The 25,547-nt window shown below is 34.3% G+C and overlaps 1 protein-coding gene across 4 annotated transcripts in view; it reads left to right on the top strand.

Annotated features, from left to right (window-relative positions):
* The window catches only part of STAG1 (STAG1 cohesin complex component), a gene marked incomplete at its 3' end in the record, with an annotated part of 426,381 nt that overhangs the window by 361,363 nt on the left and 39,471 nt on the right, over nt 1–25,547 (top strand). For all 4 annotated transcript variants that reach the window (XM_082459166.1, XM_082459164.1, XM_082459165.1 and 1 more), the window contains 6 exons: nt 12,989–13,081; nt 13,183–13,272; nt 13,449–13,652; nt 14,648–14,718; nt 16,148–16,235; nt 24,732–24,812. In XM_082459166.1, the coding sequence (XP_082315292.1) occupies nt 12,989–13,081; nt 13,183–13,272; nt 13,449–13,652; nt 14,648–14,718; nt 16,148–16,235; nt 24,732–24,812 (627 nt within the window). The remainder of the gene's footprint in view (nt 1–12,988; nt 13,082–13,182; nt 13,273–13,448; nt 13,653–14,647; nt 14,719–16,147; nt 16,236–24,731; nt 24,813–25,547) is intronic.

Below are 25,547 nucleotides of genomic sequence, written 5' to 3'. Positions count from 1 at the left end.
TTCTACATCAGCAGTTGCTGCCTCACCTTGAACTCATGTTATAGAGATGGCTTCTTTTCTTAAATCTCATGAACTAGATTCAGCCTTTTCTTTTGCAGCTTTGTCGCTTCTCTCAGCTTTCATAGAATTTAAGAGAGTGAGGGCCTTGCTGTGGATTAGGCTTTGGCTTAATGGAATGTTGTGGCTGGTTCAATCTTCTATCCAGATCACTAAAACTTCTTCCATATCCGCAATAAGGCTGTTTTACTTTCTTATCATTCATGTATTCACTGGAGTAGCACTTTTAATTTCTTTCATGAACTTTTCCTTTGCATTCACAAGTTGGCTAACTGTTTGACTCAGGAGGCCTAGCTTTTGGCCTGTCTCAGCTTTCAACATGCCTTCCCCACTGAGCTTAATCATGTCTAGCTTTTGATTTAAAGCAAGAGATATGTGGCTCTTCTTTTCACCTGAACACTTAGAGGCTTATTAGGGGTTAGTAAGGTTGTTACTTGGCCTGATTTCAATACTGTTGAGTCTCAGGAAATAGGGAGGCCTGAGGAGGGGGAAAAGATGGGGGAACAGCTAGTTGGTGGAGCAGTGAGACACAACACTTATCAAGTAAGTTCCCCATTTTATATGGATGCAGTTTCTGGCACCCCAGAACAATTAAATGGTAACATCAAAGATCATTGATCACAGATCACCATAACAGGTATAATAATAATGATGAAAAAGTTTGAAATATTGCAAGAATTACCAAAATGTGGCACAGAAACAGACACACAAACACAAAATGAGCAAATGCTGTTGGGAAAATGGTATCAATAGACTTGCTCAACACAGGTTGTCACAAAGTTCCAATTTGTTTTCTTCAAAAAAGCAATATCTGCAAAGCATAATAATGAGGTGTGCTTGTATTCTTGAAAAACTGCTGAAGCTTCAGGTTAAAGCTGTAAGAGTCTACAGCCTTCCTGCCTAGGGTTACAGTATACACAGAACCCACAAGCTTGATTGGTGACATCTGTAATTTTACCAGAGTGGCACCGTATGTAAAAACCAGCAACTTTGCTGTCAAAGGAAGCAGACTCAATATGGGACAAATGGGAAAAGTCCACAGCTTTGTCAACTAGAAATGGCAGAAACAAATAAGGAAAACCTGTACCTGTGATATTCAGAGATTGTGTCTGCAAGTTGGTAAGAATAGTGAACCAGCCAAGAATCTAACAAAAAAATGCTAGAAATGAGAAAGCCATAAAAGGATTAATAAACTCTTCATACATCCCTGGCTGACTGGGAAACCTGAGAGAACCCAGTGGAAAATAAAAGTCAAGCAAACTTACACAGTGGCTGAAGTTTGAATGTGCTCTCTATCCCACAAACAGATCAGGTCTCAGAGACTAGGAGCCCTGTAAATTTGGAGCATTTGAGCACCACCTCTACACAAATCATTGGCTGACTAGTGATCTATTGAAACACAGAGGAGACTCCCAGGAAGACAGGCTGAAAAACAAAAATAAGAATAAAAATTCCCAACAGAAGCCACACATCATGGGAGAGACAAATTACACAGTTTAAGTTAAAGATTAATTTGTTAAAATGACACTTAGAAAAATAATTTTTAAATACATAGTTATTACAGGATATCATCCAAAAATGTCCACTTTACCAGAAAAATTGAAACCATGCAAAAAACAAAAACACAGTAAAGTGTGACCATACTCGGGGAAAAAAGTAGACAGTAGAAATGGTTTCTCAGTAGGCGCAATTGTTGGGTTTAGCAAATACTTCAGAGCCCTTTTTTATAAATATGTTCAAAGAATTATAGGAAAATATGTTCAGAGAATTCCAGGAAAAGATGATAACAACAAATAAGGAATCTCAGTAATTCCAATTTTTCAAATGGAAATTCATGAGTTGAAAAGTACAGTAACAAAAATTTAAAATTTATTAGATAAGCTCAACAGATGTGAGATGACAGAAGAAACAGTGGACATGAAAGATTAATAGAAATTATTCATTCTGAAAAAAACAGGAAAAAAGATGAAGAGAAATGAACAGAGCCTAAGAAATGTGTGAAACAACATCAAGTCACCAAATTTGTGTAATGGAGTGCTACAAAGAAAGGAGTGAGAGAAAGAAACAGGAAGCAAAAGCATTTTAAGAATTGCCAGAAACTTCCCAAATTTGATGAGAAATGTTAATCCACAGATCCAAGAAATTTAACAAAACCCAAATAGTATAAACACAAAATATCTACCTCTAGACACAGGGTAGTCACACTGTTAAAAGCTAAAGACATAAAATCTTGAAAGCTGCAAGAAAAAAAATAACTCATGTGGAGGACAACAGCAATAGATTAGCAGTTGACTTATCAGAAGTAGTTAAGACCAGAAGACAGTAGAATGGCAAACACCAAAAGACAACAAAATTGCCAACCAAGAATTCTAAATCCAGTAAAATTATCTTTCAAGTATGAAAGTGAAATAAAAACATTCCCATATAAACAGAGATTGAGAGACATGTTAGAAGACCTGCCTTAGAAGAAATACTAAAAGAAGTCCTTCCAGCTGTAAAGAATGGAAACTCTAATCCACAGGAGGAAATAGAGAGTACCAGAAATGGTAAATATGTGGGTGGATATAAAAGGCTGTATATATTATAGTTTTTTTAATTTTTAAAGAGACATGAGATTATTTAAAGCAACAATTATAGCACTGTAGTGTTAAGATTATAATATATATAGATATATGAGAATAACACAAAGAAGGGTAAAGGAAGTAGAACTCTCTTGGAGTAAAATTGCTGTATTTTGCTATAATTAATTCATTATTAATCTGAAGTTAGTTGTAATAAGTTGAAGAAGTATATTGTAATTCCTAGAGTAACTACTCATACCTAAAAAAGGAAAATGAAACCAACAGATAAATTGTAATAGCACACTAAAAAATGTTTAACTGCAAAGAAGGCAGTAAAGGACGAAGAGAGGGGAGAAAAAAAGACGTAAGATATATAGATAACAAATAGCCCAATGGCTGACATAAATTTAACCATATTAAACATTACATTAAATACGAATATAGGAAAGACTCCAAAAAGTAGAGACTGAGAAAACTAAAGACTGGGTATGAAATGATAATAAGGAATTATTGTTTAATTTTGTTGGAGATGTAAAGCTTAATTATTCTTGCATCTTCATCTGTTAGAGACATAATTAAATATTAGGAGTGAAATGATATACAAAGAACTTGCCTTAAAATGCTACAGAAGACCATTGTTTCGGGGTGCACAAGGAGAGGGGATTCACAGCACCTCCTAAACCAGCTCCAGAGATGGGCGCAAGCCGCGGCTGTCAGCGCGGACACCAGAGACAGGTATGAAACGCTAAGGCTGCTGCTGCAGCCAGCAAGAATCCTGTGTGCAAGCGCAGGTCACTATCGACACCTCCCCTCCCGAGAGCCTGTGCAGGCCGCCACTGCCAGGGTCCTGTGATCCAGGGACAACTTCCCCGGGAGAAGACACGGCGCGCTTCAGGCTGTTGCAACATCATGCTGGCCTCTGATGCCGCAGGCTCGCCCCGCATTCCGTACCCCTCCCTCCAACTGGCCTGAGTGAGCCAGAGCCCCCTATCAGCTGCTACTTTAAGCCAACCCTGTCTGAGCGAAGAACAGATGCCCTCAGGAGACCTACACACAGAGGCAGGGCCAAATCCAAAGCTGAACCCCAGGAGCTGTTCAAACAAAGAAGAGAAAGGGAAATCTCCCCCAGCAGCCTCAGGAGCAGTGGATTAAATCTCCACAGTCAACTTGATGTACCCTGCAACTGTGGAATACCTGAATAGACAACAGATCAGCCCAAAATTCAGACGGTGGACTTTGGGAGCAATAATATATATATTTTTTTCCTTTTTCTCCTTTTCTGTGTGACGGGCAGGGTCTTGGTACTCCAGCCAGGTGTCAGGCCTGTGCCTCTAAGGTTGGAGAGCCGAGTACAGGACATTGGTCCACCAGAGACCTCCCAGCTCCACATAATATCGAACAGCGAAAGCTCTCCCAGAGATAGCCATCTCAACGCTAAGACCTAGCTCCACTCAATGACCAGCAAGCTACAGTGCTGGACTCCCTATGCCAAACAACTAGCAGGACAGAAACACAACCGCACCCATTAGCAGAGGCTGCCTAAAATAATAATAGGGTCACAGACACCCCAAAACACACCACCAGACGCGGTCCTGCCCACCACAAAGACAAGATCCAGCCTCATCCACCAGAACACAGGCACTAGTCCCCTCCACCAGGAAGCCTACACAACCCACTGAACCAACCTTAGCCACTGGGGGCAGACACCAAAACAGCGGGAACTATGAACCTGCAGCCTGCGAAAAGGAGACCCCAAACACAGTAAGTTAAACAAAATGAGAAGACAGAGAAACACACAGCAGATGAAGGAGCAAGGTAAAAACCCACAGACCAAACAAATGAAGAGGAAATAGGCAGTTTACCTGAAAAAGAATTCAGAAAAATGATAGTAAAGATGATCCAAAATCTTGGAAATAGAATGGAAAAAATACAAGAAACGTTTAACAAGGACCTAGAAGAACTAAAGAGCAAACAAACAATGATGAACAACACAATAAATGAAATTAAAAATTCTCTAGAAGGAATCAATAGCCAAATAACTGAGGCAGAAGAACGGATAAATGCCCTGGAAGATAAAATAGTGGAAATAACTACTGCAGAGCAGAATAAAGAAAAAAGAATGAAAAGAATTGAGGACAGTCTCAGAGACCTCTGGGACAACATTAAACGCACCAATATTCAAATTATAGGGGTCCCAGAAGAAGACAAAACGGGACTAGGAAAATATTTGAAGAGATTATACTGGAAAACTTCCCTAACATGGGAAAGGAAATAGTCAAGTCCAGGAAGCACAGAGAGTCCCATACAGGATAAATCCAAGGAGGAACACGCCAAGATGCATATTAATCAAACTGTCAAAAATTAAATACAAAGAAAAAATATTAAAAGCAGCAAGGGAAAAGCAACAAATAACATACAAGGGAATCCCCATAAGGTTAACAGCTGATCTTTCAGCAGAAACTCTGCAAGCCAGAAGGGAGTGGGAGGACATATTTAAAATGATGAAAGGGAAAAACCTACAACTGAGATTATTCTACCCAGCAAGAATCTCATTCAGATTCGACAGAGAAGTTAACACCTTTACAGACAAGCAAATGCTATGAGAATTCAGCACCACAAAATCAGCTTTACAACAAATGCTAAAGGAACTTCTCTAGGCAGGAAACACAAGAGAAGGAAAAGACCTACAATAACAAACCCAAAATAATTAAGAAAATGGTAATAGGAACACACATATCAATAATTACCTTAAATGTAAATGGATTAAATGCTCCCATCAAAAGACACAGACTGGCTAAATGGATATAAAAACAAGACCAGTATATATGCTGTCTACAAGAGACCCACTTCAGACCTAGCGACAGATACAAACTGAAAGTGAGGGCATGGAAAAAGATATTCCATACAAATGGAAAACAGAAGAAAGCTGGAGTAGCAATTCTCATATCAGACAAAACAGACTTAAAATAAAGACTATTACAAGACACAAAGAAGGACAGTACATAATGATGAAGGGATCAATCCAAGAAGAAGATATAACAATTATAAATATTTATGCACTCAACATAGGAGCACCTCAATACATAAGGCAAATGCTAACAGCCATAAAAGGGGAAATCGACAGTAACACAATAATAGTAGGGGACTTTAACACCCCACTTTCACCAATGGACAGATCATCCAAAATGAAAATAAATAAGGAAAGCAGAAACTTTAAATGACACATTAAACAAGATGGACTTAATTGTTATTTACAGGACATTCTATCCAAAATCAACCCAATACAATTTCTTCTCAAGTGCTCATGGAACACTCTCCAGGATAGACAATATTTTGGGTCACAAATCAAGCCTTGGTAAACTTAAGAAAACTGAAATCGTATCAAGTATCTTTTCCAACCACTTTGCTATGAGACCAGATATCAATTACAGGAAAAAAACAGTAAAAAGTACAAACACAGGAAGGCTAAACAATATGCTACTAAATAACCAAGAGATCACTGAAGAAATCCAAGAGGAAATAAAAAAATACCTATAAACAAATGCAGCAAAAGAAGTTCTAAGAGGGAGGTTTATAGCAATACAATCTCACCTCAAGAAACAAGAAGAATCTCAAGTCAACAACCTAACTTCATACCTAAAACAATTAGAGAAAGAAGAACAAAAAAACCCCCAAAGCTCGCAGAAATAAATAAATAAAGATCAGATCAGAAATAAATGAAAAAGAAATGAAGGAAATAATAGCAAAGATCAATAAAACTACAAGCTGGTTCTTTGAGAAGATAAACAAAATTGATAAACCATTAACCAGACTCATGAAGATAAAATGAGAGACGACTCAAATCAACAGAATTAGAAATGAAAAAGGAGAAGTAACAAATGTCACTGCAGAAGTACAAAGGATCATGAGAGATTACTACAAGCAACTATATGCCAATACAATGGACAATGTGGAAGAAATGGACAAATTCTTAGAAAAGTATAACCTTCTGAGACTGAACCAGGAAGAAATAGAAAATATAAACAGACCAATCACAAGCACTGAAATTGAAACTCCGATTAAAAATCTTCCAACAAACAAAAGCCCAGGACCAGATGGCTTCGCAGGCAAATTCTATCAAACATCTGGAGAAGAGCTAACACCTATCCTGCTCAAACTCTTCCAAAATATAGCAGAGGGAGGAACACTCCCAAACTCATTCTACGAAGCCACTGTCACCCTGATATCAAAACCAGACAAAGATGGCACAAAAAAAGAAAATTACAGGCCAATATCACTGAGAAACATAAGATGCAAAAATCCTCAACAAAATACTAGCAAACAGAATCCAACAGCACATTAAAAGGATCATACACCATGATCAAGTGGGATTTTTCCCAGGAATGCAAGGATTCTTCAATATACACAAATCAATCTATGTGATACACCATATTAACAAAGTGAAGGATAAAAACCATATGATCATCTCAATAGATGCAGAAAAAGCTTTCGATAAAATTCAACACCCATTTATGATAAAAACCCTCCAGAAAGTAGGCAGAGAGGGAACTTATCTCTACATAATAAAGGCCATATATAACAAACCCACAGCCAACATCGCTCTCAATGGTGAAAAACTGAAACCATTTCCTCTAAGATCAGGAAGAAGAGAAGGCTGCCCACTCTCACCACTATTATTCAACATAGTTTTGGAAGTTTTAACCACAGCAATCAGAGAAGAAAAAGAAATTAAAGGAATCCAAATCAGAAAAGAAAAGTAAAACTGTCACTGTTTTCAGATGACATGATACTACACATAGAGAATCCTAAAGATGCTACCAGAAAACTACTAGAGCTAATCAATGAATTTGGTAAAGTAGCAGGATACAAAGTTAATGCACAGAAATCTCTTGCATTCCTATACACTAATGATTAAAAATCTGAAAGAGAAATTAAGGAAACACTCCCGTTTACCACTGCAACAAAAAGAATAAAATACCTAGGAATAAACCTAGCTAAGGAGACAGAAGACTTGTTCATAGAAAACTATAAGACACTGATGAAAGAAATTAAAGATGATACAAACAGATGGAGAGATACACCATGGTCTTGGATTGGAAGAATCAACATTGTGAAAATGACTATACTACCCAAATCAATCTATAGATTCAATGCAATTCCTATCAAACTATCAATGGCATTTTTGACAGAACTGGATAAAAAATTTCACAATTTATATGGAAACACAAAAGACCCCAAATAGCCAAAGCAATCTTGAGAAAGAAAAATGGAGCTAGAGGAATCAGGCTCCCTGACTTCAGATTATACTACAAAGCTACAGTAATCAAGACAGTATGGTACTGGCACAAAAACAGAAATATAGATCAATGGAACAGGATAGAAAGCCCAGAGATAAACCCACACACATATGGTCATTTTCTCTTTGATACAGGAGGCAACAATATACAATGGAGAAAAGAGAGCATCTTCAATAAGTGGTGCTGAGAAAACTGGACAGCTACATGTAAAAGAATGAAATTAGAACACTTCCTAACACCATACACAAAAATAAACTCAAAATAGATTAAAGACCTAAGTGTAAGGCCAGACACTATAAAACTCTTAGAGGAAAACATAGGCAGAACACTCTATGACATAAATCACAGCAAGATCATTTTTGACCCACCTCCTAGAGAAATGGAAATAAAAACAAAAATAAACAAATGGGACCTAATGAAACTTAAAAGCCATTGCACAGCAAAGGAAACCATAAACAAGACGAAAAGACAACCCTCAGAATGGGAGAAAATATTTGCAAACGAAGCAACTGATAAAGGATTAATCTCCAAAATATACCAGCAGCTCATGCAGCTCAATATCAAAAAAACAAACAACCCAATCCAAAAATGGGCAGAAGATCTAATAGACTTCTCTTCAAAAAAGATATACAGATTGCCAACAAACATATGAAAGGATGCTCAACATCACTAACCATTAGAGAAGTGCAAATCAAAACTACAATGAGGTATCACCTCACACTGGTCAGAATTGCCATCAGCAGAAAATCTACAAACAGTAAATGCTGGAGACGGTGTGGAGAAAAGGGAATGCTCTTGCACTGTTGCTGGGAATGTAAATTGATACAGCCACTATGGAGAACAGTCTGGAGGTTCCTTAAAAAAATAAAAATAGAACTACCATATGACCGAGCAATGCCACTACTGGGCATATACCCTGAGAAAACCATAACTCAAAAAGAGTCATGTACCAAAATGTTCATTGCAGCTCTATTTACAATAGCCAGGACATGGAAGCAACCTAAGTGACCATCGACAGATGAATGGATAAAGAAGATGTGGCACATACATTCAATGGAATATTACTCAGCCATAAAAAGAAACGAAATTGAGTTATTTGTAGTGAGGTGGATGGACCTAGAGTCTGTCATACAGAGTGAAGTAAGTCAGAAAGAGAAAAACAAATACCGTATGCTAACACATATACATGGAATCTAAAAAAAAAAATGGTCATGAAGAACGTAAGGGCAAGACGGGAATAAAGACGCAGACCTACTAGAGAATGGACTTGAGGACACGGGGAGGGGGAAGGGTAAGCTGGGAGGAAGTGAGAGGGTGGCCTTGACATATATACACTACCAAGTGTAGAATAGATAGCTAGTGGGAAGCAGCCGCATAGCACAGGGAGATCAGCTCTGTGCTTTGTGACCACCTAGAGGGGTGGAATAGGGAGGGTGGGAGGGAGGAGATACGGGGATATAGGTATATGTATAGCTGACTCACTTTGTTATAAAGCAGAAACTAACACACCATTGTAAAGCAATTATACTCCAATAAAGACGTTTAAAATTTAAAAATGCTACAGAAGAAAAAAAAACTTTAGGGAAATTGATGAAACAATAATGACAAAATGAGTGTTTTTGAAATTTTCCAAAATAAAAGTTTTAAGAATATGTAATGTCCTAATTTTGAATGACAGCCCCTTCAGGCTGATTTCTTATTGTTTTGACATGTCATCATTTTTTGAGTGCTTTCTTTCAGAGCAAAATGTCCCAGGCTCACTTTCTACCTTTATTGCTTATGTTAGTTATCTATTCCTACGTATAAGAAATTACAATAGTTGCCCCTTACCCATGTTTTCTCTTCCCACAGTTTGTTACCAGTCAGCTATGATCCAAAAATATTAAATGGAAAATTCCAAAAGTAATCTATTAATAAGTTTGAAGTTGCATGCTGTTATCAGAAGCATGATGAAATCTCATGCCATCCAGCTTTGTCCCTCTCCATCCTGCCCGGGGCATTGAATCATACCATTGTCCAGTGTATCCCACCAGTTAGTCACTTAGTGGTTGTTGTAAGTCATCAGATTGACTGTCACAGTATTGCAGTGTTTGTGTTCAAGTAACCCTTATTTTACTTAATAATCGCCTGAATGCCCAAGAGTAGTGATGTTGGCAATTTGGATATGTCAAAGAGAAGCCGTAATTTCTTCCTTTAAGTGAATAGGTGAAAGTTCTAGACTTAACAAGGAAAGAAAAAAATCATATGCTGAGTTTGCTAAGATCTTCGTTAAGAATAGATTTCTATCTGAAATTGTGAGGAAGGAAAAAGAAATTCCTATTAGTTTTGCTGTCACACCTCAAACTGCAAAAGTGATAGCCACAGTGCTTGATGAGTTCTTAGTTAAGATGGAAAAGGTGTTAAATTTATACAGGATATTTAGAGCGAGAGAGACCACATTCACATAACTGTTATTACAGTATATTGTTATAATTGTCCTATTTTATTAGTTATTTTTGTTAATCTCTTACTATGCCTAATTTATCAATTAAACTTTATCATAGGCATGTTTGTATCGGCAAAAAACATAGTATATAGAGGGTTCGGAATGATCCGCAGTTTCAGACATCTGCTGGGGGTCTTGGAATGTATCCCACATGGATTGAGGGGGACTACCATACTTCAAAACTTAGAGGCTTAAAGCAATAAGTATTCATGGTCTCATATAGTTTCTGTGGGTCAGAAATTTGTGAGTGGCTTAGCTGTTCATTTGGTTTAGATTCTCTCATAGGGTTGCAGTTAAGATGTTAGCCAGGGCTTTAACCTCTGAAGTCTTGATAGTAAATTTACTTCTTCCATAACGGTTCATTCACATGGTTGGCAAGTTAGTGTTGATTGTTGGTAAGAGGCCTTAGATCCTTACCATGTTGACCTCTCAGTAGGACTGTTTCAAGGCTGCCAGCCTCCCCCAGAATGAATGGTCCAAAAGAGAGTAAGGTGGACACTTGTGTGTGTTTTATGACCTCAAGAGTCATACAATATAATTCCCGCAATATTTCTTAGATTACACGTCAGCCTTATTCATTTTCAGAAGAGATTCTATTAAGGGCATGAATACCAGGAGACAGTGGTCAATTGGGAGTCACCTTGTAGGCTGATACTACATTACCCTAGCACAGGAATCTCCCACGAGCCCTTGTTCCTTTTGATATAGAGTAATATGTAAAGATCAAAATCTTGTTACTAGGGATACTCATTGTCAATTGGTTATCATTTCTGCTAGGCACCATTCGTACACAGAGCTAAGAAATATATGTATTTCTCTATATATACACATATGTTTAAATCATGCATTCATATTGATATTTCTGACTTAAATTTAGCATAACTGTTTTTATCTCTTTGCTTTTATGTTTTCCATTTTTATTTTTTGGAAATATGTAAAAAATTTACATAGTTAAAAAGTCAAAACCATGTAAAAATATATATATATATTTAGAGAAGTCTTTCTTATATGCCTCCCTCTACACCCCTTTGCTACCAGTAACCATTTTTATTTGATTTTTTCTATCCTTCCAGTGTTTCATTCTGCAAATATAGATAAATGCATGCACACATACAGATATGTGTATTCTTATTCTCCATTCTCCTCCCTCTCAATCTCCTGTCTCCTACAAAGGATAGCATACTTTATATGGTGTTCTGTACCTTACATTTTAATTTAACAGTATATCCTGGGTATTACTCCATAACTTGATTTGGAGGTCTTCATTTTCTTATGGCTATATATGATCTATTATGTGGATATAGTATTGAGAGTCTTTTGGGTCAGTCTTTTGCTGGAAATAATGTGCAGCAAATAATATTGTGTCATTTCGTACTTGTACCAGGTGTGTTGGTGGGGTAGATTGGTAAAGTGGGACTGCTAGGGCAAAGGAAAAATATGTATACAATTTTGTTGAGTATTGGCAAATTCTCCTTCATAGGTATTATGCCATTTTTGCTGTCCCATCGGAGATATTGTGAGGATTAAATGAGTTCATGTGTATAGAGTGCCTGACACGATGACCGTTTAATCAAAATAGCTGTTACCCTAAAGTCAACATCCTTAGACCTTTCCTACATTGTCAAAGGAATTTCAAGACTTCTCAATATCCTGCATACATTTCTAGATATATATTTCACTTTACATGTAGCCCCTTTAATTGCTTTGTGCAGAACCAAACATGACACTTGGTGGTAGATCATTCCAAAATGTTATTTTATATGTTTAAGAGGTTGAAAAACAACCTGAAAGAAGAATGAGATAGGAGGCCCTATTACTTCTTTCATACATTCTCAAACATTGGGGTTTACATTTATAAAGTGGCAATTCACATTGGAATGTTTCTGTCCCATAAAACCGTTCAACATTATGATGGTAAATTCCTTCAAGATAATAAACTGCAGAATACTTTGGGGAAATAATTATCCTAACTGAGCCTGCATTTTAATATTTTATTTTTGGAACCACCTATAGTTTAGCTAGTTGAATACAGGCTAAGGTGAAGGGCTCTAATCTGTTCAGTGATCACAGGCTGTACCCCTCTGTCTTGATTATTGCCTAACAGATTTATGGCTTAATTACAAGAACAATCAAATATAAATGAGTCCAGAGACATTGTTAGTATATGCTTTAAAAATAAGTGAAAATTTACTAGCTGCTGATGGTATTAAAAAAGGATTGCTTGCTAAAGTACTTTTAGAATAGTTTATTTAGCCTAGGGGAGATAACTTAATATTTTGAGATTAAAACTGTAGAAAAATTATTTCTCCATTGGTTCCAGTATTTTTATATTCATAACTGGTTTTTTAGAAATGTTTTTGTTTTTATTTAAACAAGTAGTAACTTATCTAAAATAAGTAGCTATTTAATAAAGTAATAGTAATAAAGTAATTTGAATAAAACTAGATGCATTTATTTTAGTAGTTTGTTAAGCTTTTCTGAAAATTCTGTTATATTATCTGCCAGTGCTTCATCATCTTTGTAACATTCTAGATTTATAAATTAGTACATGACACTCTTATTCTTTGCCCATTTAAATTTATTTCTAGGTGCTAACTGCCAAAGAAAGGAAAACTCAAATTGATGATAGAAACAAATTGACTGAGCATTTTATCATCACACTGCCTATGTTGCTATCAAAGGTACAGTTTCATTTACAGTTTTGTGATAATATGCCACTGAGTTTGCTTATTACACTGTACTATTAAAGTAGTTACTTCGTTTTCTTTGCTTCTCCTTCTAGTATTCTGCAGATGCAGAGAAGGTAGCAAACTTGCTACAAATCCCACAGTATTTTGATCTAGAAATTTATAGCACAGGTAGAATGGAAAAGGTAAGACACTATAAAATTGAAATTCTGCTATTATAGTCAGTTTTATTAACTGGATTATTTTATTTTCATGTAATATATAGGCTTATTTGTTATTTGACAGATGCTTTTTTTAATTTTTGTTATTAATCTAAATTATTAATCTAAATATCATAGTTTTTCTTTTTTTTCCTCCTCAGCATCTAGATGCTTTACTAAAACAGATTAAATTTGTTGTGGAGAAACACGTAGAATCAGATGTTCTAGAAGCCTGCAGTAAAACCTATAGCATCTTATGCAGTGAAGAATATACCATCCAGAACAGAGTTGACATAGCTCGAAGCCAACTGATTGATGAGTTTGTAGATCGATTCAATCATTCTGTGGAAGATCTGTTGCAAGAGGTCTGTTTTAAAGTTAATGTGTACATATAATGATTTTGGCTAATAATTTTTCAAGGTAGCTGAGTTTTAAATTGTTTCCATTTTAAAATAAAATCTAGTAGAATTCTCTACTCCTTTCAAAACTTAGCAGCATTATTGCAGTTGTTCATTTTATGAAGATCAGCCTTAGTTACACTTCATTTTTATTTTAAAAACCTGTTTCATAAAAGACAGACTTTTTTTTTTCTCTTTTAAGAAAGGTCTGACTTTTCTTAAGTCATATTTTCATTTTCCATTCCTGGGACCTAATTTGCATTTTAATATTACTGAACTATTATGATGTGCTAATGAATAGAACATAAACATTGTGTGCTTATAAAGGATGGCTGCTTACCAGTGGTGTGCCCAAGATAGCAGCAAGCATCTCCAGCTGGTTATTTTTATAATTATTTCTGTGATTCCTGCCTCTTGCCCTCTCCTTTCAATCTATGTAAGGCAATCTGGAATTCCCACAGCTTTGTATGTCCTGACGGCCAGGCTGATAGGATTTACTTTTAATCCATGTAATCAGTTTTCCCCTACTTTTCATTTTTAATTTTAACTTTTAATTTTTTCAACCATTTTTTGATTTTCATTGTGATTTTGAAGTTACAGATGTAACTGACAATCAGTAAAATCTCTGAAATAACCAATAAAATCTTTAAAGTACCTATCCTTTCGCGCAGCAGTTTCAAGGAATTTATCCAAAGGTATTAATCAGAAAATTGTACAAAGTCACGTTTATGACATTGTTTAAAATGCAAAAGTGGTTATTTCTGGGTGTTGGGCTTATGGGTGTTTTTTACTTTTTGTTTTTTTGCTTATTTGTATTTTCTCATTTATCAACAGTGAATATATACTATTTATATAATAAAAAAGAATTTTTCTTTAGGCAGTAAGTATTAATAGACTTTCATGTGAATTTGAGGATGAGTAAATTTATGGTATTAAGGTACTGTCTGCTCTTTTTTTTATAGGGAGAAGAAGCTGATGATGATGATATTTACAATGTTCTTTCTACATTAAAGCGGTTAACCTCTTTCCACAAGTATGTCATTTTATTTAAAGTAGATTTAATGAATAACCTATATTAGTCAACATAAAACAAACTGATTGTAATGTTTAACATCCATGTAACAATGGGAAATTTTAGAGAAATACTGAGATGTTGTGATGTTTTCTTTTTATTATTCAGATTTCCCCCAGATAAATATGAGTTTTTATTATAATTTGATTACTTAAGGAGTAAGATTTATCATTCAGTGTAATGAATGTACACTGTACACTGTAGAAGTTTAAGATAATCAGTATAATTAACAAATTATATGGGCTTATTCTGCAGCTAGAGTTTTTATAGGTATAATTTTCAGTTGATAGCTCTTAGAAATCATACTAAATAAAAATCACAGCTTTGGAGAAAGCCACAAAATTGTTTCTATAAGCTTTTTTTCCTGAATTGTTCTTGTTTGTCTAGTTTGTTTATTATTGTGTTCATACTATGTAGAAGAACTGTTAGATTTGAATAAGGAAAAAAGGCTCAGATCAGTGAAATAGGTGTCATTTTCAAATTGTAATTTGCATATTCCTTGTAATGAAACATGCTTATCTTCTCCATAGAGAAAGGAAAATAAAGAACTTTGTTGTGAAAAAGAATGTTTAGGTGTAGCCCTTACTTTAATGAATACTTTAGATTTCAAAAGCAGTGTCTAAAATCTAAGCCTTTTCTGTATACACAAGTACATTTTTGGAATTCCATGGAGAAACAAACTCTTATTTGAAAAAATATTTTGACATCTGAAAATAAAAGTTGACAACCAGTGTCAAAACTCCTATTTAAGAAAATATTTTGACGTTTGAAAATGAAAGTTGACAGTCAGTAATCATACTATTTTTAGTAGCAGAGCTCATGAGAATTTACACTGTCAGTGTTATCTCATTCAGAAGTCCTCAGCACATGTAAATAGCTACACTAAAGTTTTTGAACTGTGCCATATTTCCTTTACCCTGACTTTGTCTTTATCTCCATCTCGTGAATACAAATCTCTTTTTCAAAAATACGCATGTATTTATACTTTGAAATTCTGAATGAATTTGTTTAAATGTGCTTTAAAACATACTAGAAAGAAATGGTAACCTTCACTTTAACATATGAAGTTTTATTGTTATTAATTTCTTTTAATGAATTCCTAATATCAGCTTCCACTCTGTCTTTCTCTACCCGTCTCCCTCTTCTCTTCTCCCCCTCTCATTCCCCCCTTCCTTCTTTTTTTCTTTCTCTCTTTCTTTGTTTTTTTCTCCCTCTCCCTCTCCCTCTTTCTCTTTTTCTAAGTTTGGAGACTTGAACATTTCCTTATGGAACTTTTACAATTCTACTAGAAAATGAAGTTACTTTATTCTTCCCCCATTGAAACTGAGCTCAACAAATTTAAACCTTCCTCCACTCTAGAATAAAGTTAATGCATTTTTGTTTATTTTAGCGCTCATGATCTCACAAAATGGGATCTGTTTGGTAATTGCTACAGATTATTGAAGACTGGAATTGAACATGGAGCTATGCCAGAACAGGTAGGAGTTTATTGATATTCTTCCTGTGTCATTTTAGAAAGTTTTTCTGATATCGTGTAGGATTATCAAAAGCCTTTCATGGAACATAGTTGATAATTCTTAAACGCAGCCACTTCCTTTGAGAATTATTGCCATAGTGATTCAGTGTTACAGATAGATATATTATATCTTCAGATTTGAGCAGAAAAAAATAGAAAAAGTTTGCTATAATGTAGCAAAAGTTTAATATTTAATTTTGACATAAACATTATTACTCTTTTAGGGAAAATACCATTACTTACTATAGTAGGAATTTCAAAACTTCATCAGTTTAATATAATGAAAATTTCTGATCATGGCTGTATTTCAGGCACTGTTCTAGGTAATGATAATAGTAAGCCTTAGATATGGCTTAGTTTTTGTGGTGAATCATATTTACATAAGTTTGGAGGCCTTTAGCAAATTTTAGACATTTTTGCATTCATACATAAGTTGGAGTGAAAAGGGCAGGAATTCAACAAACTTTCTCCAGTCTGGAAGAGACTTGGAATAGTCAACTTAATTATCATACAGAGAATTAAGAATTTAATACTTCTGTATGAGAATTAACTTGTTAATTACTAATTAACAATTATAATTATTGCTAATTAACAGTAACAATCTGTTATTAAGAATTAAGGGTTATTTTATACATTGCAGACATTCATGTAGACCAGAACACCAACCCTATAAGGTGGTGTTTAGGTGTGAGCTCATCCATTCCTGTTTTGGTAATATGGGATGCTTAGATGACACTTCATTGTACTAAAGTAATCAATAGATATAACAAAATTATAATTTCATGTTAAAAGTTCATCATAGAAACAATGCTTTATTATTGCTATGATTAACTCTTAAATTGCCTTAATTCATGTCTTTGAGCTCTACTTTATAGCCACTCTTAATAACAAATGTCCCTGATGATGTTAGGTGTTTTATTATAGCTTGTGGGAAAATGCTGAAAATTTGACCCCTTGTTTTTCTTCATTTATTGTTTACTCTTCAGCTTTGATCCTCTTTTCATCTCAAACTTTTCAGTAGCCTAAATGCAATTCACTGATATTCTAAGCTGTGCTTCAGAGTTGAAAGGGAATGATAGAGTTAAGATAATCTTTTTTTTTGGTTTTCACATTTTCCTCAAGAAGAGAATAAGAATAGCACTTCTCTGTTTTATCTGGAGATTATAACTATATCTAAATTTACTTTTAATTCTCCATACCATCATTTATTGTCTTAGACCTGACTTGTTACAGTCTCACAATGTTTTTCTGTGATTATGTTGGTTTTCTGTTATTTATTTTTTTATTTTTTATTTTTTATTTATTTATTTATTTATTTTATTTTGACTGCATATACATTATCTACCCAATTTTGTTTTAATTTCTTTGAGTAAGAGAGCATTTATGTGACATTTGCTTTAACTTTGTTAACTTCTTAGACACATATTCTTTACTTGAAACATGTGTATGAAGTTTGAATACATCACTACTAGATTGTACACTTATTTATTTTAGCAATCAGAAATTATTTAGCATTTAGCACCTCTTAGAAACATCTCTTTAGATACCCAGTACTGAGAATCCAAAACCTGTATTCAGCCGTTTCTTCATAGGACCATGCAAGCTCACTTTTTTAAATTCCAACTCTGTTCCTTTTAATTAGAATCCAAGAAAATACTCTTTTAGAGCAAGGATATCAAAGAACTGCCAAAATGTTTGCTGTTTGTTAACCCTCAGTTATGCTTAACATTTTGAAGATACCTTAAAACTTTCTAGCTCTTTTGGGGGAGCTGTATTGTCCTTATATGCTTGACTGTTTGTTTTCCATGGTAACCATTTCAACTAGAAGTTTCACAGTCCCACCCTTCAGGATTAACTGAATTCTTTTTCCTTCCTCTTTCTGTGATCTACCTTTTCTCATGTCAGTGCTATTTTAACTATTATAGTAGAATAGGTAAAACCAAAGTTTAAAAAATTTAGCTATTCTTAAAATACGTTTTTTAAAATTGAATTATAGAAAAGTTATAATCGAAAAATCAGCTCTCTTATTTCCTTCAATTCATCAATTGTCAATAATTTTTCCCATTTGTACTCTTACATGCTTGCGCACCTCTCTCTCGCTCGCTCTCCCTCTTGCTCTTCCTCCCCATATAATATTAATATGCATGTGTACAATAAATATTAATAATATATTTATAGCAGTTTTTCTCCAGCCCAGGATCCAAGCCATAATAGCACATTGTATTTCTTTTTTTTTAGAAAAATATTTTTAATAAATTTATTTATTTATTTTTGGCTGTTTTTCGTCTTCGTTGCTACCCATGGGCTTTCTCAAGTTGGCGGGGAGCGGGGCCTGCTCTTCGTTGAGGTGCACAGGCTTCTCGCTGCGGTAGCTTCTCTTGTTGCGGAGCACAGGCTCTAGGCGCGTGGGCTTCAGTAGTTGTGGTGCATGGGCTCTAGTAGTTGTGGCGCTTGGGCTCAGTAGTTGTGGCTTATGGGCTCTAGAGCACAGGCTCAGTAGTTGTGGCACACTGGCTTAGTTGCTCCATGGCATGTGGGATCTTCCCAACCAGGGCTCAAACCCATGTCCCCTGCATTGGCAGGTGGATTCTTAACCACTGCGCCACCAGGGAAGTCCCACATTGCATTTTTGTAATGTCTTTTTTTTGTTCTCCTTTAATCTGAATGGTTTTTCAGGCTTTGCCTTTCATGACATTGACATTTTGAAGAGTACAGACCAGTTATTTTATAGAATGTTCTCCATTTACTTTTGTCTGATCTACACATTTAGATTGAGATTATGCATTCGTGGCAGGAATGCTACATAAATGATATTCTGTTTTCAGTGCATCACATCAGGAAGCACATGATGGCAGTTTGTTCAGTATTGGTGATAATTAATTTTGATCACTTTAGTAAGTGAGGTCTGCTAAGTATCTCTGGTGTAGAGTTACCATTTTCTTTTTAGATGAATAAGTAATCTGTGGGAATACTCTTTAAGACTATGTAAATAATCCTGTTTCTTATCAAACTTTGACATAATAATTTGAGCATTCTTTTGTGATTTTGCCTGGCTCGTTTATTATTATGATAGTCACAAAATGGTAACTTAAGTGGTGTTTTTCTAACTCTGTCTTTTATTTTATATTTATTTGTTGGCCCTCTGCTATAAGGAAGAACTTTCCCTTCTCCCTTTGGTTATTTATGTATTTATTCATTCGTTTACCTTTTTAAATTTTAAATTTATTTTTTAAAATTTAGTATCAGTATGGACTCATGGATTTCTGTTTTATTCCTATTCTGTTCATCTGGTTAAAACAGTACTATTGTTATTCATTTTGGTGCTGAAATTGTTGCAGATTTAGCCAGAGGGAATTTCTTTCCAGCCTGCTCCTATGTGCTTTAAATATTTTTTTGAGCACTTCCATACTTTCTGGCACAAGAATATGTTCCAGGGTCTGTTTATGCCTACCCCTATGCTAATGAATTCTTAACCTATGGAAAATATAAAACTTACTGCAGTTCCTTAACACAATAGTCATTAGTTTGTAAAGAACCCACATTTCAGAACTTATTGTAGTATTTCTTCATACTTTTTTTGTAAAATGAAGGCAAAAAATATTTAAATTCTCCTTATCCTGTTTTATGGCCTTTGTGCCAATTTCCTGTTGGTATATCTGTATATCTGAAAGTTTAAACCTTCTCTTAGGCAACATCTAAGAAAAATTAAATATTAAAATTCTGCTTCAATGCATAGTTCCAAGAATGTCTTTCCAGATTCTAAAAATTGAAAGCCAATAAAAAACAATTCATAAATTATTTTGGTAAATATATGCTTTATAACAAATTAGTGTGATTAAACCCATAAAGAAGGAAATGTAATCATATCAGTAACTTTGGGCCTATCAAGCCATCAATAATAGAAAATTTAAGATTTGTACTTATTATGTACCATGTACTATTTTAAGTCTTTATGTGCATACATTTCTTGAAGCCTTATGACAACCCTATGAAATTATACATCGTTATTCTCATTTTATTGATTATGAAACTGAAACATAGAGATATTAAATAACTTGCCTAAAGTCTCATAGCTGTTACATACCCACTTTAACCAAGCTTTTAAATTCTTTTCATTGTCTCTTCCAATTTTCTACTGCTAATTTGCTACTACTGTTTATAGTATCCCATGCCTTCTGATGTTTGCCCCATGTCAAACTCTTTATTATTTTGTATTTTTATATTTTCCAAACTTCTTTTGTATTGTATTGTTTCAGTGGGAATTGTGGGGAGAGATTAGATGCTGGTACTTAACATATCATTGTGAACTGGAAATCAACACATTTCTTTAGACAGAACATAATACAGGAGTTAAGTTTAATTTTAGTCCAGTTTTTGCTTATGATTATATTAAGGCTTATTTGTTACTAGCTTCAATGTTTGTGCTTTTCTTCGCATTTACTCAAAACTATTACTGCAAACTCTGCTCTTTGCCACACTGATTCTTATTTTTTTAATTATCATACAGTAAAACTGACTTGTCTTCCTTCCTATGTAAAGTTATGAATTTTAACAAAGGTATAGATGTACGTAGTCACCACCACAATCAGGATACAAAACAGTTTCATCATCCCCAAAACTTCTTCATATTATCCCTTTATAGTCATATGATTGAGCTACTTACACAACTCCTGAAAAACACCCATCTGTTTTCCATCACTATAGTTTTGTCTTTCTGAGATTTCCAAATAAATGGAATTGTACAGTATGTAAACCCTGAGCATAATGCCTTTGAGATTAATCCAAGTTGTTGTGTGAGTCTGTAGTTGGTTTGTTTTTACTGCTCAGTTATATTCCATTGTGTAGATACACCACAGTTTGTTTTATTCATTCAACTGTTGAAAGGTATTTGGGTTGTTTCCAACTTTTGGCTATCACAATAAAAAGTGCTATGAATATTTGTATACAGTCTTTCGTTTGAACATAAATTTTCATTTCTCTAAAGTAAATGCCCAGGAATATAATTGCTGGGTCTTATGATAAGTATATGTTTAACTTTATTAGAAACTGCCAAACCATTTTCCAGAGTGGCTGTACCATTGTGCATTTCTGCCAGCAATGTATGAGAGTTCCAGTTGTTCTGCATCCTCATCAGCACTTGATACTGTCAATATTTTTTACTCTAGCCATCCGAGTAGATATGTAGTGGTGTTTCACTGTGCTTTTTAATATATATTTTCTTAATGCTAATGATGTTGAACATCTTTTCATGTACTTATTTACCAGACTTATGCCCTTTTTGGTGAAACCATGTTGATTATTCATTTGTACCTAAAGGCTCTTTTTAAAAGGGAATATTAATGTCACTCATGTTAACCAAGTCTAAATATGATAAAAAGATCAGTTTTGGATATTAGAAGCAGACTAGTATTAAGTTTAGTTCACTCTTTTGTCATGTACTTGTCCACTAAAAAATTTGAGCCTCCTTCCCCTTAAAGTCTCTTGCAAACAGAAAAGTAAAAGAGCCTAAATTTATCCCAGTCATTATGTGGATTTTCAGAATTTTAAACATGTCCTATATGTGTAGATAACATATATCTACACATGCATTTATTAGTTTCCTGTCAGGTTTTATTTTCAGGCAAATTCAGTTTTTCTAAACTTTAAACACTCTAAGAGTTTATCTCTTGGTCTTAACTTAGATGTAATAAGTTATTACATGAAGATGAATAAGTTCATCTTCATTTTCAAGATATATCATTAGCTGTAGGTTGAATGATTCTCATTGATTCAATCTGCTAATCAAAGGTAGAGAGAGCTAGCTCCTTTAAATAGATAAAAGTAATTATTAAGAAAAAAGGCTAATAAAAAATAATTTTTATGTTGGTTAAGGTAATGCTAGCTGCTATAATAGATTAATCTCAATATCTCAGAGGCTTAACACAATAGAAATTTATTTCTCACTTACATAACCATAAGGCACAATTAAAGGAAGCGGCATGTCACTGCACTGCCAAGTCATTCAGGGACCCATGGTCTCTTGGGTTATTGGTATCCTGCTGGCAGATAGGGAAGGAGAAGATGGAGAAGGCAGTCCTGCTTCTTAACTAATTTTTGCCCAGAAGTGTGCAATATACATTACTATGTCCTTCCAGGTACATCATTACCTTGTGGAAAAATGAGGTCGGAAGAGTAGGGTTGGAAGAAATTCTTAGTCATCAGAATAATTGGAATTATTTGAAGAGCCTTTCCAGGGTCAGAGCAGTGTTAGTCAAGAAAAGGCAGAAGGACTGTGGTGCTAATAGGTTAGAATAATCTCTTTTGGCTTTTTCAGTTTTTTATTGCTTGTCCTTCTTGTTTTACCTGTGCTACAGAAAGATGAAGTTGCTAAATAAACGACTTTTGACGAGTTAGGATAACATTGATAGTATGGGGGATAAAATCAATATGACTGATGTAAAGCCTGGAAGGAAGAGTTCTGAATTTCCTTTTGAAGTGTGATCAACTGTATTGTTATATAATTATACCTGTGAGAAAGCAAAATGTTTCCCAGTCAATAAGAGTGAGCTTTTTATTTTAAAATAATACAGTGGAGCCCTTTTAAAGTAAATGTATGATGAATACCAATATATTGAAAATTAAAATGGAGATGCTCTATTGGAAATAGGTATTGAAGTGACCAATCTCTCTCTTCTCTTATAACCACATCTAAGAAACTTGTGCACAACTTTGGAACACACTTTGAATAATTCCTAGTATATAGGTCATAGAAATGTAGAAGGAAAGGAAATGATATTTGTAATGATTAGGATAGATATAACCAAAATCAAGCAGTTCTTCAACATTACTTTTTTCCATATCTTAATTTCCCATTGGTTAATGTTCATTTGTATATCACTCTTCTAGTAATTTAACAATGCAGATTGTTTCAAATTCAAGAAAAAGTTTTAAATCACACAAACCACTTTAATACTTCTTATTATAAAGTAAAGGTTATCAAAAGGTGTCTCAACCAGAGGTGTACCATATTGAGTATCCCCTAAGTATAGTAAGATGATTTCTTTAGCATTAATGTTCATAAGTTGACAGTGTTTCAGTAGTCTTGTTTCTGGCATTCTGACATGAATCAATCATTTAATTGTCATGTTTAATAAAACCGTGACATCTCATTAGTTTTGTATAAAAAGCAGCACCACTTATCCCTCTAATTCTGATGAGTTATTTTCAATGCTGAGTAGGTGCATTGGAGATATCTTTTACGTACGTGATCTGAAACCTGAAATTTTTCAAGTAAAACCAGCCAAAATTGTACTTCCTGAAGCATTCCACTTACTGATTTCTCTTTTGATTTTTTCTCTACATTCTCTTAGGGTTTTTAGTTTATCAAGAGGAGAAAATAATAGAGACACTATCATAATGGAATATCATATTATCAGACATGCTTTATTGCAATAAAGATGTACCATGTATTCAAACAAAAATGTAGTAAAAGACCTATCCAAAATGAAATTTTCTTTTTTATTATGAGTCTTAACCAGTTTTTATTTTCCTAAATTCTTCTATTTGTCTCTCTGAAAAATATGGATAAACATTTCACAGAACAGGAATTCAGGCCCAATGAAAAATGAAAAGGTGCTCATCTCCATTGGTAATTAGAAAAATGTAAATTAATACCACATTAAGATAATACTCATACATAATAAAATCACCAGATTTAAAACATCTGATGATATCAAATGTTGGTAAAAACATGGAGCCACAGGAACTGTTAAAGACTATTAGATACAGCCACTGTGGACAAAAATTTGGTACTATCTACTGTAAAGTTAAATATACACATACTGTATGACCCAGCGATCCTGTTCCCCGAGCAGTGATTCTCAAAGTGTGGTCCAGGGAGCCTGGGGGAATTTCCAGGGCAGGCTCATAAGGTCAAACTATTTTCATAATAAGAGGAAGATGTCTTTTGCTTTCTCTCACAAATGTAAATTGGAGTATTGGTGTCATATCAAAGAATATCCACATTTTTCTACAAAGACTAATCTGTGACAGTATTTTCTTCATATACTTCAATCATTGTTTTGTATATGTTTTATGCACATTTCTGTATGTGTTGTATTTTATATTAAAAATGCTTTAAAACAAAATAATCATTTAGGTATAAAATTTGGATAAAAACAATTTCTTCAATCTCCCCTTAAAAATCTGACTGAGCAAAGTATTCTGACAGTGCAGTTTTGTTTAAAGCGTAGTATCATTTGGGTCCATATTTATCGAGATACATTATCTTTATTCTCTAGATTGATATGTTGGTTTTGTCTTTTTTTAACTAAATATTATTTTATACATTCTCATTAATTCTACAAATATTTGGACTTGAAACCTTATTGTAAGATAAAAACTATGATAAATATTGTTCTCTTAATATTGTACAAACGTAAATTATGTCTCATTTGTTTGAATTTTTTATTTGATACAGATAGTCGTACAGGCACTGCAGTGTTCCCATTACTCGATTCTTTGGCAGTTGGTGAAAATTACTGATGGTTCTCCTTCCAAAGTAAGTAAGAGTTTCTGTAGGCAGAAGGGGTACTACTACAAAATAACTTTGCTTAACTCATTTATTTAATAATTTATTTTTATCAGTTATTGTAACAAATTATAATTTTAATAAAATATATAATAATTATTGTTATCAATTCTTGCTTTATCCTATATATATATTTTACCTCTTTGGAAGATAAACAGTTTTTCGAGCAGTAGACACAGAGTTATATGTATATACAAAGTTTAAATTCTTAATAAGAGATAACTGTTGTTGAAACCACAAGAGCTCTGATAGGTGACATGCTATTAAAAAGAGAATAATATTGAAAGACAAAAGTATGTAGCTTTCAATTCTGGCATTATGGCACCTTGGGGCCCAAACTAAACAACTCTTTTATTTTTTAAGTTTACATCGTTGGATAAAAATTTTTTTTTTAATTTTTAATCTACACATGACCATGCAAAACAAAAAGGAAAATACAAACCAGAAGTTAAGTGAAACTAGGATCCAAGAGAGTCAAGCATAGTATTAAAGCCTACTTAACCTTGAAGATATTTTCTAATCTAGGCGAATCCCAAGACCCTCGCGAGGAGGAAAGTCTAGTAGGTAGCATGTCTCCTTGATAAATTTGGGATCCTAAAGAGCTACACCCAGCATGAGGGTAAATTAGAAATAAATCCATACCAGTTCCATTCATGGGGGAATATAAGGAAAACAGCCTGTCTTAAAATTTGTCATTAATTAAAG

The sequence above is a fragment of the Balaenoptera physalus genome (assembly GCF_965194825.1).
Source record: "Balaenoptera physalus genome assembly, chromosome: 4".
In the NCBI taxonomy this organism is placed as follows: domain Eukaryota; kingdom Metazoa; phylum Chordata; class Mammalia; order Artiodactyla; family Balaenopteridae; genus Balaenoptera; species Balaenoptera physalus.
This window is presented reverse-complemented; position numbering and strand designations above follow the sequence as displayed.